The sequence below is a fragment of the Cupressus sempervirens genome, chromosome 5 (genome assembly GCF_028749045.1).
Source record: "Cupressus sempervirens isolate cs-2001-9-10 chromosome 5, ASM2874904v1, whole genome shotgun sequence".
Lineage (NCBI taxonomy): Eukaryota > Viridiplantae > Streptophyta > Pinopsida > Cupressales > Cupressaceae > Cupressus > Cupressus sempervirens.
The window spans coordinates 915,845,111-915,863,266 of NC_143122.1; the positions used below are offsets into that span (position 1 = coordinate 915,845,111).

At 33.4% G+C, this 18,156-nt stretch overlaps 1 protein-coding gene across 4 annotated transcripts; it reads right to left on the reverse strand.

Moving 5' to 3' along the window:
• Window positions 1-14,759: 14,759 nt before the first annotated feature.
• Window positions 14,760-17,710, reverse strand: LOC149558889 (uncharacterized). Of its 4 annotated transcripts, none has more exons than XM_089832908.1 (8): window positions 17,692-17,710; window positions 17,407-17,475; window positions 17,057-17,238; window positions 16,607-16,683; window positions 16,459-16,495; window positions 16,189-16,273; window positions 15,559-15,871; window positions 14,760-15,350 (listed from the first exon to the last, which is right to left on the reverse strand). In XM_089832908.1, exons 3-8 carry the CDS (start codon window positions 17,181-17,183, stop codon window positions 15,054-15,056), a joined length of 936 nt encoding a protein of 311 aa, XP_089689034.1. In that variant the 5' UTR covers window positions 17,184-17,238; window positions 17,407-17,475; window positions 17,692-17,710; the 3' UTR covers window positions 14,760-15,053. The 4 variants fall into 4 exon arrangements, with proteins under 4 accessions (XP_089689034.1, XP_089689033.1, XP_089689035.1 ...); XM_089832907.1 differs by having other exon boundaries at window positions 17,614-17,694; XM_089832909.1 differs by lacking the exon at window positions 17,692-17,710 and having other exon boundaries at window positions 16,189-16,270; window positions 17,407-17,659.
• Window positions 17,711-18,156: the final 446 nt, after the last annotated feature.

Here is an 18,156-nt window from a genome sequence, read left to right on the forward strand (position 1 = left end):
TAATACCTCTAGTCATGGCACAACCTACTTTTCCATTTCCCCTTCCAAGTCTTGTAACTAATGCTAACCTTAAGAACATACCTCCCACTGCTCTTACAAAGTCCTATGGCCTTGCAACTGAAGACCCTGATAATTTCTTTTTTGAATTTGATATACTTTTTCATAGTTTTAACTACAAAATTGATGCCCATAAGCTTAAATTGTTTCCAACAACATTGAAATAATCAGCTCTATGATGATTCATGGGCTTAGGAGCCAATGTAGCAAGAAATTGGAATGAAATGCAAGCTCTATTTTTGAATAAGTATAAAGAATATTACAAAGCATCTGGTTCAAGAGGGGATGATGTCTTTAGAATATCATAGAAGGAGGAAGAAAAATTGGAAGACTATGTTTCATGTTTCTTATATACACTATAGAAGAACCCTCAGCACATATTGTCCAAAGATTCACAAAAGCTAGTCTTTTTGAGAGGTGTGAATGATGACTGTCTATAAGCATTGGAACTGATGGCTGGTGGTGACGTATATCAAGCTTCCTGGGATGACCTCAAGAAGATTTATTAGAACTATTCAAGGTCAACCATGAAGAAAGGCCAAGGACCTTGTTCCATAGTCACTAAAGGAATCAGTCAATGCATTTCAAAGCTCAAGATATCTAACCTATTGTCAGATTTCAAACAAGACATCATCAATGATGTTGCTACACATCTAGACACAATGACTACAAAGAAGAAGCAAGAAAAAGTCGAGTTACAACTAACTAAATATTTCCCTCATTGTCGAAAGCAAAAGAAGGATTACCAATGTAAATTGGTCACAAGCATGGAGAACCAACATCTTCCAACTGAGTACGTCAAGATAGATGGAGATGATGAGAAAGTATTCTTTGTTTCCCAATGCCAACCATGGACCCAACATCAAGGTATGCCTTAGGACCCATTACAAAATTCAAATTCATATGGTAATCAATGGAAAAATTGTAATCCCCAAGGTCATCCACAAAATAACCCGAATTGGAACAATGCTAGGCAAAACAACCCACAACAATCCCAATGGCCTCAGAATTCCCAACCACCTTTGGCTAACCAACAAAATTATTGGCAAAACTAGCAGAACCAATGGCAACCACCCCAAGGGAATTGGCAGTTTACAAACCAATGGAGGGGATCTCAACAATGGCCAAACCAAAATACCGGTGCTCCATAATTACCACCTCTAGTTCAGAAACCTGCTCTAATGCCACCACCTACAAATCCTGGACCTCAAAAGAAAACACAATTACCTACACAAGCTCAACCAAACCCAAATAGCCAATAGCCACAACAACCCATGTGTAGTGTTGATGCTTAGTAGTATCCTGCTTACACTCTAAATGTTGTTGATATACATTTGAGATCTAGTACAACTTTACTAGCACCTAAACTACCTCTTATAACTGAAATATCAGACTCTCTTGCAGCATCAGAACCCTTAGTTGCTGAAATTGTTGACTCAACCAATGTTACTATGTCAACTCCATCTCAACCAGTAATGGAACCTTCTTTTCCAAAAACGCTGATACAAAAGAAACTTGAACAAAGGAACAAACTTTTGATATTGTTGATCAGTTGAAAAACATGCATATCCAAATACCTCTATTTCAAGCCATTAAAGATGTTCTAGTTTATGGAAAAGCTATTAGGGGAGCTTTCTTGAAGAAACGTAGAAGGAAGAAAAAGGACCCCACCATAGTCCATGTTGTGGACAAATTGGCTGACATCATGTTAGGGAAATCAATCACACCAAAATATTCTGATCCAGGAAGCATAGTAGTGAATGTCAATATAAATGATCAGTTTGTTAAAAATGCTTTAATAGATCTTGGAGCTGCTATAAATGTTATGACTAAGGATACTATGAAGAAGTTGAAAATAGAAGGACTAAGGGCTACACCAACAATTTTGCAACTTGTAGATAGTTCTACAATTACCCTTGATGGGATGATAGAAAACATAGTTGTAACCTTAGATTCTCTAGAATATCCTGCAGACTTCATGATTTTATCCCCCAAAGTTAATCTATCTAGTTACCCTATCATCTTAGGTAGACCATGGTTAGCCATAGCTGATGCAAATATAAGTTGTAGATCAGGGAATATGACCATATCAAATGGCCAAATAAAAAAGAAATTTGATTTATATCCTCCAGCCCAACCATTACTAGATTTAAGCACATCTATTTGGCCAAATTTAGGGGAAGAAGAAGAAGAATTAAATTCTATAGTACAACTCATGATGTTGCATAGACAATCTTTTCTAAAATTGCAAGAGGAAGATTTAGTACTTTAGAGTATCCTCACTAATAGTTGTGTCATAGAAAATGATTTATCTGAAAGTTCTGTGTTGGAATTAATAACATATGAGGAATGTGATAAGAATTGTACTTTTCTTAAAGAACCTAAAATTCTTTATCCACTTTTACCTTGTGAATTAGATGTAAGTCTAATCTTTGAAGCTACTATGATAGAGTCCGCCACTACTGTTGAACTGACTAAAGGTCATAATCTTCGTGTTAATCCTAAATTAACACCCACATAGATGGAACAGTTAAAATAATTGCTTCAAAGGCATGAAAATACCTTTGCATGGGACTATAGTGATATGAAAGGGTTGAGTCATACACTATGCACTCATAGGAAATACATCAATGAAAGTTGTCTACCACTTCGTCAACCCTAGAGAAGGATAAATCCAAGTCTTAGAGAGATAGTTAAAATTGAATTGCAAAAATTGCTTAATGCTGGTCTTATTTATCCTATATCTGATAGTAGATGGGTGTCACCCTTGGTCATAGTGCCTAAATAGGGAGAAAAATGGAGAATTTGTGTAGATTACAAAGAGTTGAACAAAGCTACCAGAAAGGATCACTTTCCTTTACGATTCATAGACCAAGTTTTGGACACACTAGCTGGAAAGAAGCATTTCTCTTTTCTAGATGGGTATAGTGTTTATAATCAAATTGGTATTGCTAAAGAAGATCAAGATGAAACCACATTTACATGTCCTTGGGGTAATTTTGCATACTCTATTTTACTTTTTGGTCTATGTAATGCTCTTGCAATGTTCCAAAGAGTTATTATTAGCATCTTTGTTGATATATCACATGATTGTATGGAAATCTACATGGATGACTTCACAACATTTGGAGTCACTGTTGAAGAAGCAATGGTGAATCTTGAAAAGGTTTTGGTAAGATGTCAAGAACATAATTTGGCACTTAAAAGTGAAAAATGTTTCATGCTCATGCAGGAAGGCATAGTACTTGGTCATTTCATATCAGTTGTAGGAATACAAGTGGATCTAACTAAGATAGAGGTAATTCAAACATTACCCATACCTACAAAGTCAAAAGATGTAAGATCTTTTATAGCTCATGCTGGATATTATAGATGTTTGATAAAATATTTTAGCAAAATAGCTAGTCCCTTGTATAAGTTACTCACAAAAGAAGCTTAATTTAGTTGGACATCTGAATGTGATGAAGCCTTGCTATAGCTTAAGAAAGTTCTGACTACAGCTCCAGTTTTACAAGGCCCTAATTGGAATTTATCTTATCATATATATACAGCTGCCTCTGATTATGCCATAGGTACAGTACTAGAACAACAATCTCAAAATCTTGAAAATGCAATCTATTATATTAGTGAGAGCCTTCATGGACTAGAGCTAAACTACACTATGACTAAAACAGAATTGCTAGTAGTAGTTTATGCCCTCAACAAATTTCGACATTACATAATTGGCTATTCCATATTTTTTCATACTGATCATGCAACAATTAAATATCTCATGAACAAAGCTGCTATAAAAGGTAGGTTAGCAAGATGGTTACTATTGTTGCAAGAATTTGATATAACTATTATTGATAAGCCTAAAAAAGCCAATGTTGTAGCTGATTATTAAGCAAGAATCCATCATGATGATACTACAACTACTTTGGTAGATGATGCATTTCTAGATGAGCATTTATTTAACATTTCTTTTCAAACTCCATGGTATGCAGACATTGCTAACTACATTGTAGCCAATAAAATACTAGCACATTTTTCTTACAAGGAAAAGAAGCTGCTTGTAGAGAAAAGTTTCTATTTCTCTTGGATAGATAATCTCTTGTTCTACACTAGACTTGATCAAGTTATTAGAAGATGTGTGAGAGTAGATGAGGCATATGACATTCTACATGCATGTCATAATGAACCATGTCAAGGACACTTTACAACAAAATGAACAGCTTTCAAAATCTTGACAACTAGTTATTATTGGCCTACACTTCACAAGGATGCAGTCAACTATTCAAGGAAGTGTGACAAGTGTCAAAGGATGGGCCAACCAACAAGAATAGATGAAATTCCTCTTAATCCTCAGATGGCATTATCACCATTTGACAAATGGGGAATAGACTTCATTGGTCCAATTGATCCTCCATCTAATGGGAAATCCAATATTCTTGTGTGCACTAATTACCTAAAAAAATGGGTTGAAGTTAAGGCTATGAACCATGCTCATGATGAAAAAGTTGTTGAATTTTTGTATGAAGAGATTTTTACTTGCTATGGTGTACCCAAAGAGCTAGTCACTGATCAAGGTGCACAATTCACCTCTAATTTGATCTCAGAGTTGATGAAACAATATAACATCAGGCACCAAAAATTTAGTCCTTATCACCCTCAAGCTAATGGAAAAGAAGAGCTCAAAAACTGTGAGTTGGAGAAGATCTTAACAAAAATAGTCCATTTGCACCGTAGGGATTAGACCAATAGATTACAAGAAGCTATTTGGGCTTATAGAACAACTTGGATGACTACTAAAAAATTCACACCATTTGAGCTCTTATATAGTAAGGTAGCAATGCTTCCAATTGAATTTGAACATAAAACTCTAAGGATAGCATTGGCATTGGATATTGAACTTCTTGTAGTACAAAGAGAATTTCTTTTGAATCTTAACTCTTTAGATGAAATGTACAAAGCTACTTTGGAACATACTGAACTGATATAGAAACAAAGGAAACAATGGCATGATTCTCATATTATCAATAAAAAATTTCAAGTTGGTGACTGGGCACTACTATATGATTCCAAATTTAAAAATATGTTAGAAAAGTTGTAGACAAGATGGATGGGACCATATAAAATTAGTCATGTCTTTGATAATGAAGCTATTCAACTAACTACCATTGATCCAATACCTTTCAAACTACTAGTCAATGGTCATAGGTTGAAATTATACAAATGACCCCAAACAAAAGCAAACTTCCTACATTAGTTTTAGCAGCCGGATTTAAATACAAATCAAGTAGCTCTTCTTGCAGCCGAAAGTGTCAACCTTCCAACTACCGCTATTGAACATTAGTTTCTTTGTGCATGCTCATAATAAAGACTTTATGTTTACATAAAGTTCACTTTTCTATTCACTTTTTCTTTCCATCTCATCTCTTTGCTTTCCATCCATCCACTTTCCATGTCATCAATTTTTAATGTTTTCAATAAACCTTGCAAGATATTGATGGATGCTACCGATGATGATATCACTTCTACCACCTTTTTTTTGGTATGTGTGATAATCAAATTGACAAGTATAACATTTTCAAATTATTCTTCACTTATAGTATGCAGATTTTGTTAATTATATTTAATACTACATAATTTATATAATGGTGGCGTTATGCTAGTCCCTTACCCATACTAGGTCTGACAAATGTGGACACTTGTCCAAATTTAGCAGGGGGTGGAGAAGGTCACTAATATCCAATAGTATTTCTATTTATCCGTAAAGATTTTTCCAAATCTTCACATTCCCTTCATTAATAAAAATTAATTACCATAAGTATACAAGTGAGGTGTTGTACTCCCTATTTTTGAATGATTTTCTGTGTCAAGCTGTGATGTGACTTGTGTTTAAATTTTATGTGATTTGAACTCCATTTTTAGATGATTCTCACACATATTCATGGTTTACCTTCATTAAAAGCCATATTATTGTGTATAACAATTTGTTATGACATTAATTGCCTATTAAAACAAAGAAGTGTGAGTTGAGTCTACAAAATAATGAAGCATCTTGAAGCTTGAATTCAAAAGGGGGAAAATAGAATAAACAGAGGAAGTGTTAAGAGAATGGGTGGACAGTTGCAAAGGAGAGAACTAGTGGAACACACTATGTTACTCTCAGATGTAGAAGCCGTAAGAAGGTTTAATGCATGCAGATGGCTAGACTATTTCTTGAGTTCGACTACATATGATGAAGAGGTGGCCACAAAATTTACAAGGACATTCGACAAGGGTGAAGTTTCCATTTGGGATTTAATAGTGATTGCAATTGAGGAATGCATTGCTGAAGTGACTGGGTTGCCTACGATTGGAGAATATTACCCCAGAACACATGATGCGAGGTCAGCAAGAGCTCAATTTACTAGACCACCTAATCTTCAAATGGACATTACAAAGCAAGGTTGCAAGAGAATGTCACTACCACCACCATACAATGAATTAGCCATGAATATTATCAGGTATTTTCATGCAAAGGCAGATTCTCATACTTGCATGCACATCATTTCAAATTAATTAGTTGTGTAAGGCATAATCTTGTAGTAAACATTCCAAATTTCTTGTATAATATGCTATGCCTTAGTGTAGAAGAGACTTAGAAAGAAAAAAATATTATGTTACTCATCATGCCTTAATCAAGTTATTGATACAGATGTCGCTTAGGGATGTATCTTCCATGACATGGGATGAATTTGTTCAAGCCAAAACTCTGCAACCCCAAGCTACCCCTAGTGAACAACCTAGTGAAGAAAATGTAGCTCCCATTAGTAAGCTTACTGAACAAAATACCCAAGAGGCTAAAGCTAAAAGACCCAAAAATATGTGCAAGAAACTATCTCTATTTAAGAAAATGTGCCTTCACCTATGAAAGAAACCCTAAAACCTACTTCTAGCAGAGCAAAGAGGAAAATGAAAACTATAGGAAGAAATCCCTGTTCAGGAAAAGGAAGAGCTAAACCCTACAATTGTAGGACAAAAGAGAACAAAGAAAAGTCCTACAAAAACTACTCCTATAACAAAGAAACCCAAAGGGAAAAGTAGGCAAAATGTTGTGATGCAAGAAGAAACCCCTGTAAGGAGAAGCCCTAGGATGAGAGGTCAAGTTTCTAAAGATTCTACTTTGTCTAAACATCCACCAGGGAATCCCCTATGCAAATTGTTTTTGATCACTCTCCTCCCCATCCTGAGATTACAAGAATTCCCAAAAATCTTACTGAGGAATGTAGGGATGAAATCAAAGAAAATTTAGATGATACCCTAGCAAACCTACCAGTTACTTCCAGCTATAGGGATGAAACAATTCCTAAATATGTTGATCCAAACACTACCCTAGTTACCCATAGATCAAAATGGATTACTGGTTTTGTAGAAAATTTATGGCAAGAATAGAGAAAAAGGAAAGGAGATCATGAAGAAGACAGTGGTCCTATCACACTACAAAAACTCCTTTTTTAGTTGTGTTTACAACATCTATTTGCTGAGGCCTTGTGGAAAGAAGAGAAGAAAAAAATGAATAAGATTATAGCATCTCAAGGTGAAGAAATTGTAGATTTAGAGGAACATTTAGAAAGCCAAAAGCAATGAATGGAGCATGCCCTTAAGTTAGCTGATCAAGCCCTTTCTTGTAGACCACCACCAAGAGTTTATGCTCTCTATTTGAAAGAACTTGTTTCAATTAATGTTAACTCTTACGAATATTAATGCAAAGTTCAAATAAGCACAAGAATTTTATGGACTATATTAGACTCTACCACCTTGGTAGTAGAATTTACTTTGTGAATTATATGTTCAAAATATTGTTATCCCTTCAGAGATTTAATGGAATTCCTTGCTTTATATAAGGATATGCACTTAAGAGCCCTCATGTCCTGGATGTCTAATGAAGAAAATTATGATAGGTAGTTGAATAATTAAAGGGATGAGGAAAGGACAGAACCCTTGACTTTAAGAGTAGAGAGTAGCAAGCCAGATGAAGTTCTTAGGGATTGGTTCACATTAACTTATGGAAAGAACAATCTAGAAGTAAGGGATAGGATTTTTTCTGCCAAAGCTAAGGTTTATGCTGATTATGAAAATTTTCCCTACTTTTCTTTCCAGAGAGCTATGACTAGTGCTAGGAGTAGATGGGCTAGACTGCATGAATCTCTTAAAAACTCAGAACCACATAGTCCCATCAACTTGGAGGTAACACTCCACAAGGTTCCAAAATATTTAGAGTTAGAGAAGTGTGCTAGACTAGAGTTGTGGTGTCCCCTAACCATGCAGCCTCCAATGCTCCTGCGGCCTTTGTATGACATCAATGCTAATAGACTCAACAAGCTACAAGAAGACCATAAAAGGGAAGTGTGGGAGAGAACCAGAGGATTTTACTACACTTTCAAGAGAAAAAGAAAAGGAAGGATAGAGATTGGAGAGTTTAGATCATTAGCAAGGAAGTGCAATGCTTGAGGACATGCATTAGTTTAGCAAGGGGTAGATGATGAGACCAAAATTTTCCTTTATTTCATGATAGTTTTAAGATACTTTGTTGATACTCTATTTTATCTTTCTCAAAATATTTGTGGACCTATGTTTATAGAACCTATGATAAACCTATGGGTAGAAACTATGCCATCTTTTGCTAGTATTATATATATTATGTAGTATTTCATATAGTTATCAAAATGTGTGTTCTTATATTTGAATTTAATTTGATAAATGTTTATTTGCAAACATGTCTTTGTATTGAAACTAACCTGTTAATGAAGACTAAATGATGATTAGAGGAATTCAAAAGTTGAGCACCAACAACATTCAAGGAGAAGAGAATGCTAAGGAGCAGCCATGGTGGAGGAAAGTTGTAACGGTTCCAGAAGACATGATAGCAAGTAAGGAGGAATTATAAAGACTTATTACCTTCTCTACATTTATTCTATGGTGAGCAAATGTTCAGACTTTATTATTCCCCCCTTAATCTATTATTCCTTCTTCCCTCCTTCAGTTGTTATCCTCCTATTATCTCTCTTGCGAATTTAAAGCTAGGTCATTTACTTTTCTATTATGGAATAAGTGTTGATCTCTTATATATAGGAATCAACCCAAGCGTGTTAGTTTAGCCAGATAGAAGAAAGAATTTATGAGAACAGAATGTTAACTTTTACAGTAGTGCTTTTACAGTTCTATGTTATGTAATGAATTTTTGAAATTTAAAGAAATAGTTTTTGGCTTCTCTTTTGTGTTAGTAGTTTAGTGAAGCCAACCAAGGGGGTCCACTTGGAAGGTGGATTAGATTAGGATAGAATAGATTTATTTCAAAGAATTCTTAATTTCATAAGTAGAAGTTGTAAGTTCTTTCTTGTAGCATCGCACTTTGTAAATGTTCCTGTAGCATATGTGAGAATAGGGTGAACCCACAATAATGGGTTCCACTTTAGTGGGACGAACAAAAATGAAAAAAATTGTAAAATGAGAAATTGAGTTTACCATATGTTCGCACGAACACACTTATTGTGTTCGCGTGAACTTTTTTTTAAATTATGTTCGCGTGAACTTTTTTTTTAATTATGTTTGCGCAAACATATGTGATATATATGTTCGTGCAAACATGATTTGCATGTTCGCACGAACATACATTCACGTGAACATGCTAAACATGTTCGTGCGAATACCATGTTCTCACGAACATGCAAAATCACAAAAAATTTAACCTTTTTTGCTCTTTTGATTGCCATAATTGTAGGAGAATGATCTCCTACTATAAAATAAAAAATTTCAAAATGTGCTGCTTGGAGCAAGCTTTCCAACGACTATAATTTTATTACATAATTTAATCATTAAGACTTTCAAATATGAGTTTAACTCATTATAGGTTCATTACCGATTGAACATCAACCAACTTTGACACCTCGAGAAAATTAGTAAATTAGGTCAAATTTTTTTTGAAAAATATGGAGGCACTAGCTTATTGAGATACCTTTCTATTCAGAAAAAAAAATGGTTTATGATAAATTGACTTCAAACTATCTGTGTCAAACGGAATGTATGTCTGAATTACGGTTCATGTCAATTCAAAACTTCATAAACTATACAATATTCAACAAAAATAAATCAAACCAAATGTAGACACTGGATATTGATGTTACAAATCCAACGCCAAAAGAATTACTTCATTAGCATTTCTAGAAATAAAATTATGTGTGTCAAATGGACTGTCACTTTTTAAAATATTGAATTTTATTATGTACCACTTTTTGGAGGAGATAAAAAAATTGACATAAATAAATTTTTTTTCTGGATTAAAAAATATGGTTACAAAGTAGGAACAAAGTACTCAAAATCACTAGTTTATGTCATCTTGACATTATTTATAGTTTTGGAGATATAGTCACTTGAATGTGATGTTTGTTGCAAAAATATTGATTTCAGTGTCAAAATTGGTCAAAAAGTGGAACCCATTATTGTGGGATCACCCACTTGTTCAGTTATAGTGGATGAACCGAGTTGGAATATTTTTATCCTTTCATTGTATTTCTAGTATTCATAGAGTTAAGTGTGTTAGTTTCTTGCAGCAATAGTGTAAGTTCTTTTCCTTGCATTTTACTTTCCTGCAGTATAAGCTTAGTGACTCATTATGAGACCTAGTGTGCATACTGTGCCGACCATTTCAAGTATACATCCCTAGATTGACAAGATTAAATGCACCTCATAGTGGGAAAAATTGTCCTTATTTTGAATATATTATTCCTAAGCATGGCCTAGAGCATGACTATGAGACACCTATTGTGAGGCAGATCAATCTACAAAATCTAGGAACAAATTGAAATTAAAGGATGAAGATGAAGAAGAGGAAGTAGTCTTCAAGAGGTCTACCCCTACCTTTGAAGAAAGACTAAAAAGACTACAAAATGGAGAAGGCATGGCAGATTTCAAATTCCTCAAGTATGAAACATGAATTAAGGAAGAGCAGAAACTAGTTGAAGAAGCCTTTGTAGCTGAGATGGAAAAGTGGAAGTACACTCTAGTAGAACTGATCAAACAAGTTCCCAATGTCTTACTAAAGGTAGTTGTACCACAATGGGAACATCAGAGAAAAAATCATGAGACAACTTATGTCAAGTCTATCTGATAAGGAGGTGAAGAAATCATCAAAGAATAATGAACAAAAGATGACCCCTAAGTTCAATGCATTCCTAATCCTATCAAAAGACATTGGATTTGGTGTGAAATCTAACACAATTGCATGGAAAAATGTCATAAACCTATTGATGAGGTTGTGTAAATAGATATTTTTGAGAAAGATGATGAGGAGATAAATGATGATGAAATTGATAATGTGGATGAAGAGGATCAAACTACTAGTGGAGACCTCCTTGACATTTAGAGTATTCAAGACTCAAATCCTGAGAAAATAGTAGTAGAGGTCAATTGTGGTAAACATTATTCCATCAAGCACCCAATTGTCAGTTGGAACCATCCTACCAAGTGCAATTTCATCACTTCATCTATCAAGCAACATGTTCCAATTGTTATAGTAGTAGAGCAAACTAAGTCACAACCAACATCAATAAGTTTTCTATTATAACTATTATTTATTCATTAAGAAATATTGTTTCTTTACCAAGTGTATCTACAATAAGTGCAATGACAAATGAAGTTAAGCCTCAACCAAATACAAAGGATTTGAGCAAAGGAAAATAGATTATTCCTTTTGTTGATAAGGGTAAAGAGGTAGAAGCCTCCAATGAGGAAATTGATCTAGAGAAAAATATTGTAATACTAGATTTGGATCTTTCCAATCTAACCCCTGATCAAATGGATACCCTAGGTGAGCTATGAAGAAAAGAGCTAGACAAAAAAAGCTTAGAGAAGAAAAGAAAAAGAAAAATCAAGTTCTTGAAGATATCATGAGCATATTTATTAATGCACTGAACATAGAGGTTGATGATAAACAACCAATTCTGGATCAACTTGTTGACATTGTTCACAAGTGTAATGAGGAAGTGAAAGGATAAGACAAAATTCTACAAAGGGTAGAAAGGAAATTTTAAAATAATGTTTTGGAGAAAGTGGCTTAGAAAATAACCATTGATCAAGTTGAATTATCTACCATTCTTGCTACATTTAAGATTATGTAAATAATGTTGTTACTTTATTTTTTAAGTTAAGTGATACATCAATTTTTACCTAGGAAATAAAGGATAAACTATCTAAGAATTATTGAGGAAAGAAGCTAGAATAAGGGCCACACTAGCATAAATATAGGACATGATACTACCTAATATGGATTCAATGCAAAAATATATTTCACTTGCAAAAAAATTGATCCATGAGAATAATTTCTCTATAGCTGATCACATGATGCAATTGTCAATAGAGGTGTAGATAGCTTTGCACAATTCAAAATTTTTGCAAGAGAATTGGAACAAGACAATGTCCATACTTTTGAAGGTACATAGCGAATTCCTTTCACATTTTGGCATTATCTTCTAGTTATAGCTTTTTGGCATTTGTGTCAAAATCAAGAGAGAATGTATATCATATGTAAATCAAGGAGAATGTATATATACAAGGAGGAAATATATGTATAGTAAGATACACACACACACACACACACAAAGTAGAAAATACGTTTACAAAATCAATTTTGAAAAAATAAAAATAAAATAGAATTAGAGGTTACCAAGGAACAATAGTAGACAACATTCAAAACTGAGTTATAGACAAATATGTTAATAGGGGGAGTTTTGACTTATATTTTAAGTATTTAGATTTTTGGTATGATAAGTGTATTTGTCACTAATGCCAAAGGGGGAGATTGTTGACATTAAGGTCAAATATTTTATCAATTAGTGACTTGACACTTAGTCAGTTGTTCACTGTTGCTACCAAGCATCATAGGCAATGTGCAATGTAAACCAAGTGTAGTAGAGTCTATCGAGCTCTAGAAATAGATATCAGTTGATATCAAGCTCATCAGTGTAATCGATGAAAATTTTAGTATTTTAACTGAGTTCTATAGCATCTATCGAGTTTATCAATGTCTACTAAGCTAAATCGTGTCAACAAAGTAGAATGAATGTAGTGTGGGCTGAGCTTTAATCTCAACTGAGTCTACTGAGTTTTCCAGTATTTTTTGAGTCACCCAATGTTAACTGAGTTTGTACTACTCTAGAGTGATCAATGTGAATCAAGCATTAGTGTCAAATGAATGCTAGAGTTTTCTAAGTTGACTGTGTTCTTGAGTATCAAAATATCAATTGAGTGGTCTTTAGAACCCAAGTTATATCAATATGTCGACTTAGGGAAGATATTTTGAATTAGGTATTGTAGCTGACTCCAAAAGGTAACTTATTGGATTAGTATATATGTAATACACATTATCATATCCAATGCAACAAACTGAATCAAGAAAGAAGCAATATGAGTGCAAATTAAGTACAAGAAGTATAAGAAAAAGGAGAGTTTTATCTATCATAGTTAGGTGGTCATTGTATTTCAAAGGAATCTAATTCAACAAACTGAGTTGCAAATCAAAGATCAGCCACTGATTCATCCCAACATGTTCATTAGTCAAATCCTCTAACAAGGTGGACTTAATAGGTCTTTCCAAATCTCTTGACCGAGTGCATACTTTAATATATGTTGTAAATCCTTTCTCAAGGTGGACATAATAGTCATTATTTCTCCTAATAGTGAAGATTACCAGAAGTGATCAATTGTAAGTTTTAACATGTTAACTTTATATTGCATTAATAAAGCTTGTGGGCATCATCCCCACCCCATTTTTACTTTCTATTTGGAAGGTTCCTGGGTTACCAAATATTGTGTCAAGTGTTATGATGTTTTATTGCTTTCAGCCTTTCATAAATGCAATTAGATTAGAATATATTGTGAAGGTTTAATTGGTTAATTAAAGTACACGTTTTATTCCTGATTCACCTCCTCCCCCTCTCAATCACATAGTCTATACTACATTTTCAACATATAGATCCTCTCCTACATTATCTAATCAAAATAAATTTATTTAAATATTTAAGAATAATGATTTAAATAATTTTAAATCAAAGTGAAATTCATTTAAAAAAATAAATAAATGTAAAAATTCAGAAAATCAATAGAATATTCTAATAAAACTATTATCTTTACTTACATTGTCAAGAACTGATCTTAGTAAAAGCTTGGAGAACTTGATCTTAGACTAGATGCATAGATTATTTCAATGAATTCATCTTATAATCAAGTCCTTTGACAAGCCTTTCTCAAGTTAATTATGAAAAACACATACAAACAAATCCTTCTACAGGAGGCGCATGAGCAGATTCACCAATACTCATGATGAGCAGTACATAAGTATGGTTTATAAGAACAACTTATGTATTGATATATCCTAAAGATTAGAAAACTTATGTAATGATGAATGATTGGTGCAAATAGATATGAGAATAATAAATCAGTTAGATTATTGTAAAAACTAATAAAATGGACATTTGAAGAAGCGAAATCACTGAAACATCCATAGGCTATTTTTTCAAATCATTAGTTTCCTGAACAAAATTTAAAAAAATAAAAATAAGAAAGCTTAATGAAGGATAATAAATATTCATGGACAAGGTCTATTTATCTAAAAATTAAAAATAAAACAATAAATATTTGTGTTACCTACAACTAAATTGTCCAAATTGAACTAGTACAAATGTCTAAGCTGCTTCTCTCTACATTAGATTGAAAGGATCTGTAATAAACACTTTTAAGTTCACAGGGCCAATGCCTTAAAGAATATTTCACGAAAGCTTGTACATGACATTCAAAAAATTCTGGGACAGTGTTACTATCTTAGGAAGTAGTTGGATACTCAGAATTACTATTTCTATTCAACCTCCTCACACCTTAACGATGTCTATAAAATTAGAACTAGATTCTAATAGTCCTCTGTACTAACATTAGCCAAACATAGAAGACAGAACTCTCTACATCTTCATTAGACCACATCAAATAGACATGGCGAGGTCAAGTTTTATATTGCTTTCTGCTTGGAATTGATTATATAATGGTGTCAGGCAATTCAGATCCCTTGTAGTTGTTTTCATTTTCTTGGCAGTAATGCTAAAAGATTGCTTACCATCAATTATCTCACACTGATTGTCATTGTCTTTCCAATTTTCTGATTTCCCACTTTCTTGACTTAGCCTTTGAATCAATTGTAACTCACAAGGCTGCTTCAACTCAGAATTGTGACATTGTTGATTTGATAAGAGTAAACTAACAAGGTGCTCAACCTCATTGGCCTGTCAAAGAAAAACAATAATTTAGAATACCCACCATTAAACTTGTATTCTAATGATTTATTACTGATTCTATACGGATACAAATTTAACTTATCTATACCAGATCTCTGTTACATTCTTTAATTACTGTAAAAGTTAGCAAAAAGCTTTTGAGAGGAATATAACACTTAAAATTATTTTTAGTGAAAATAAGGACTCTTTATCTCACCTTAAGCACTGTTTGAAATTCACTATTCGAACAAGAAAATTTAGGTGCATAAGGTTCATCTCTGGCTTTATGGTTTGTCTTGTCTTTCCATGCGGTTTCTATAAGCTTCTCCAAACCATTTTCTGCATTCAGCTTAAGTGGAGGGAAATCATATTCGTTTGGAACTGAGCTATCTGCCAGATTTTCACTTTGTAGTATGTAATCTTCATAGCTTCTAGTCACATTTGAGTGCTGTGAGGATATTTCTTCTGGACTTGTCGAGTTTTTTTCACCTTTTTTCATGGCAAAGGATGTGGCCTCTTCAGTCCATAACCTGTAATGCCAAATTTACAACATGATTTTTCCAGCCATAGAATAGAAGCTGATTATCTTAAACACTAATTGTCAAAATAAATTACAGTATACTAAGGGGGCCACGCCCGTTCAGACATCAGAATGTATAATCATATTTATGAATGAATTTAAAATTATTATTTTTTTAATTATGACCAGAAGTATATTCTGATGTGGAAATAAACAAATAGCATACTATTTTCTACCAATACTTCATATAGAAAAGATGCACATAACTTGAGTGAAACTTAAGATACCCTACAGTAGAAAAGTTGAAGCCTAATAATTTATGATTACCTTTTGATTGGAAGTTCAGGGTCACAGTAGTTCTCTTGGGAACTAGAAATGTTCTGCCATGGAAAACTTTTGATTTCAGATTCTGCTGCCAATTGACGATAAAAAATATTAAATTAGAAATATATCATGATTTTTCACGAGGATAAAAACAATACTCCTAATTTCTAATACTAGATCATGATCTCAAAGATCTAAGTGTTTATTTAATGAATTTGTAAACATCCTAGCTTCCATTTCAGCAAATAGTTTTTTTTTTTTTTTTGAAAGTACCATATCCTTCGTTATCTTTCTTGGCAGACCGGTACATCTGAATAAAAAACAGACCGAGAGTTACTTTCATTCTATGAAAATGGATGTCTATCATGTAAAATACCTAAAAGGGGTTCTAAAAGTGTTCACAAGATGCAAATTAATGAACCTGAAGATGACTCTTAACATGGGAGATTGTAAGTCCCTTAACATTCATCAGCTCAAGAACAAGCTTTGGAGTCGCCTCTACCAAACAGTTGAATCAGACTCTAGTTAGGCTAACGAAAAATAAAATATTGCAAGGTTTCCATGAATCTGATAACTCCAAACCCTAAAATAGTAAGAAATTTTTATAACAAGTCAATATAATATCTGCAAATTTTTAAGATTGATTTTGGTTTTAACTCTTTGCTCTAATATGATCTGAAAAGTAATTAAAAAGTATACTCTTGAAATTAAGAAACAATCATACATTTTTTGAGGAAAGATGTGAAATTTTATATCGACTATTCTGTCTAATAAGATTTAAACTTAAAAATAATCTTAACAAAACTCATACCAACCATCTAAAAACTTAAAAAAACCATGGAAAAATTATACTTAGTATCTGAAAACTTACTATCGCGGCCTCCAAGTCGCTGTACTGCATTGACAAAGCAGCGATGGAGGTGGGGAGACCAGCGAAGGCGAGGTACCTTAGAACGAACGTATTGTCTAACTTCTGTTTTCTTTTCACAGCTACCCATTTCGTTCTTTTCTCTCTGCTTACTTATTTGCTCCAGCTGAAACCTCAAAGGTCACCTGCTAATGAAAAACCCAATAAGCAGAAGAGATCTAATTTGTGGAAAAGCCAAAAACCTAAAAGAAAGGTGAATCCATAACCGGGAAGCTTGAAATCAGAGTGACTATACAATTGTCAATGATGATAGATTTTTTTTCCCCTATAAAATTTGAAGATCATTAATTTACCGTAGATGCTCCTCTTCTTTGTGGATCGAATTAATTCCCAATTATACCTAATCTTTCCATCGATCCCACCTGCAACAAATCATATCACTTTGTTTTCTCTTGCTTTCATTTCAGGGACACGAAAGTCCAATCTAATTCAGGAAAAGCTACACAAAAAGCCAGGCATGGAATCAAAAACTGAATTTGCAGGTTTGGAAAATTTCACACTGAATTGGGAAGAATAAAATCTCATTGAAAACACTTTTCCTGTCTCGCAAATCCAAGTCAACTTCCAGTCCTTTATACCTGATTCGGAATTAAATCCTGATCTTTTTTTATAGTACTTGTCTGGGGGTAATTGCTACTATGCGCAGTCCCACCTAACTTATGCCTTTTTAACTTTTTAATTAAAAAAAGAAAACCTCCTACATTTCAATTATGTAACATATTGTAACTAAGAATTGACCTATTGTTTAGGCAAGAGTCTACAACAAATTCTTGATTACAAGACTCTTTTCTAGAATGTTTTGGTTGAGTCTATTTCAACTTAATACATATTACTAATTAATCTCATAAATTATTAGTCACAAATATGTCTTAGACGCATTATCTATAATATAAAATAGTACACCTATTATTTTGTCACAAAGAATTTAAACATGAGTCTTTACAGTCTTTGCCCTAGAAGAACTAGAGATTGAGGACTACTCATTTTTCTCAATTTATTTGAACCATAATTACAACCCCATCTTTTATAATGTTGGAGTCTTG

Excerpts from the sequence above, each read along its gene's own strand:
- LOC149558889 (XM_089832908.1), bottom strand. The coding sequence starts at position 17,183 with ATGGGTAGCTGTGAAAAGAAAACAGAAGTTAGACAATACGTTCGTTCT. Across the intron at positions 16,274-16,458 it reads GAAAGATAACGAAGGATATG|CAGAATCTGAAATCAAAAGT; the intron begins GTACTTTCAAAA and ends GTCAATTGGCAG. Across the intron at positions 15,872-16,188 it reads CCTGAACTTCCAATCAAAAG|GTTATGGACTGAAGAGGCCA; the intron begins GTAATCATAAAT and ends TTGGCATTACAG.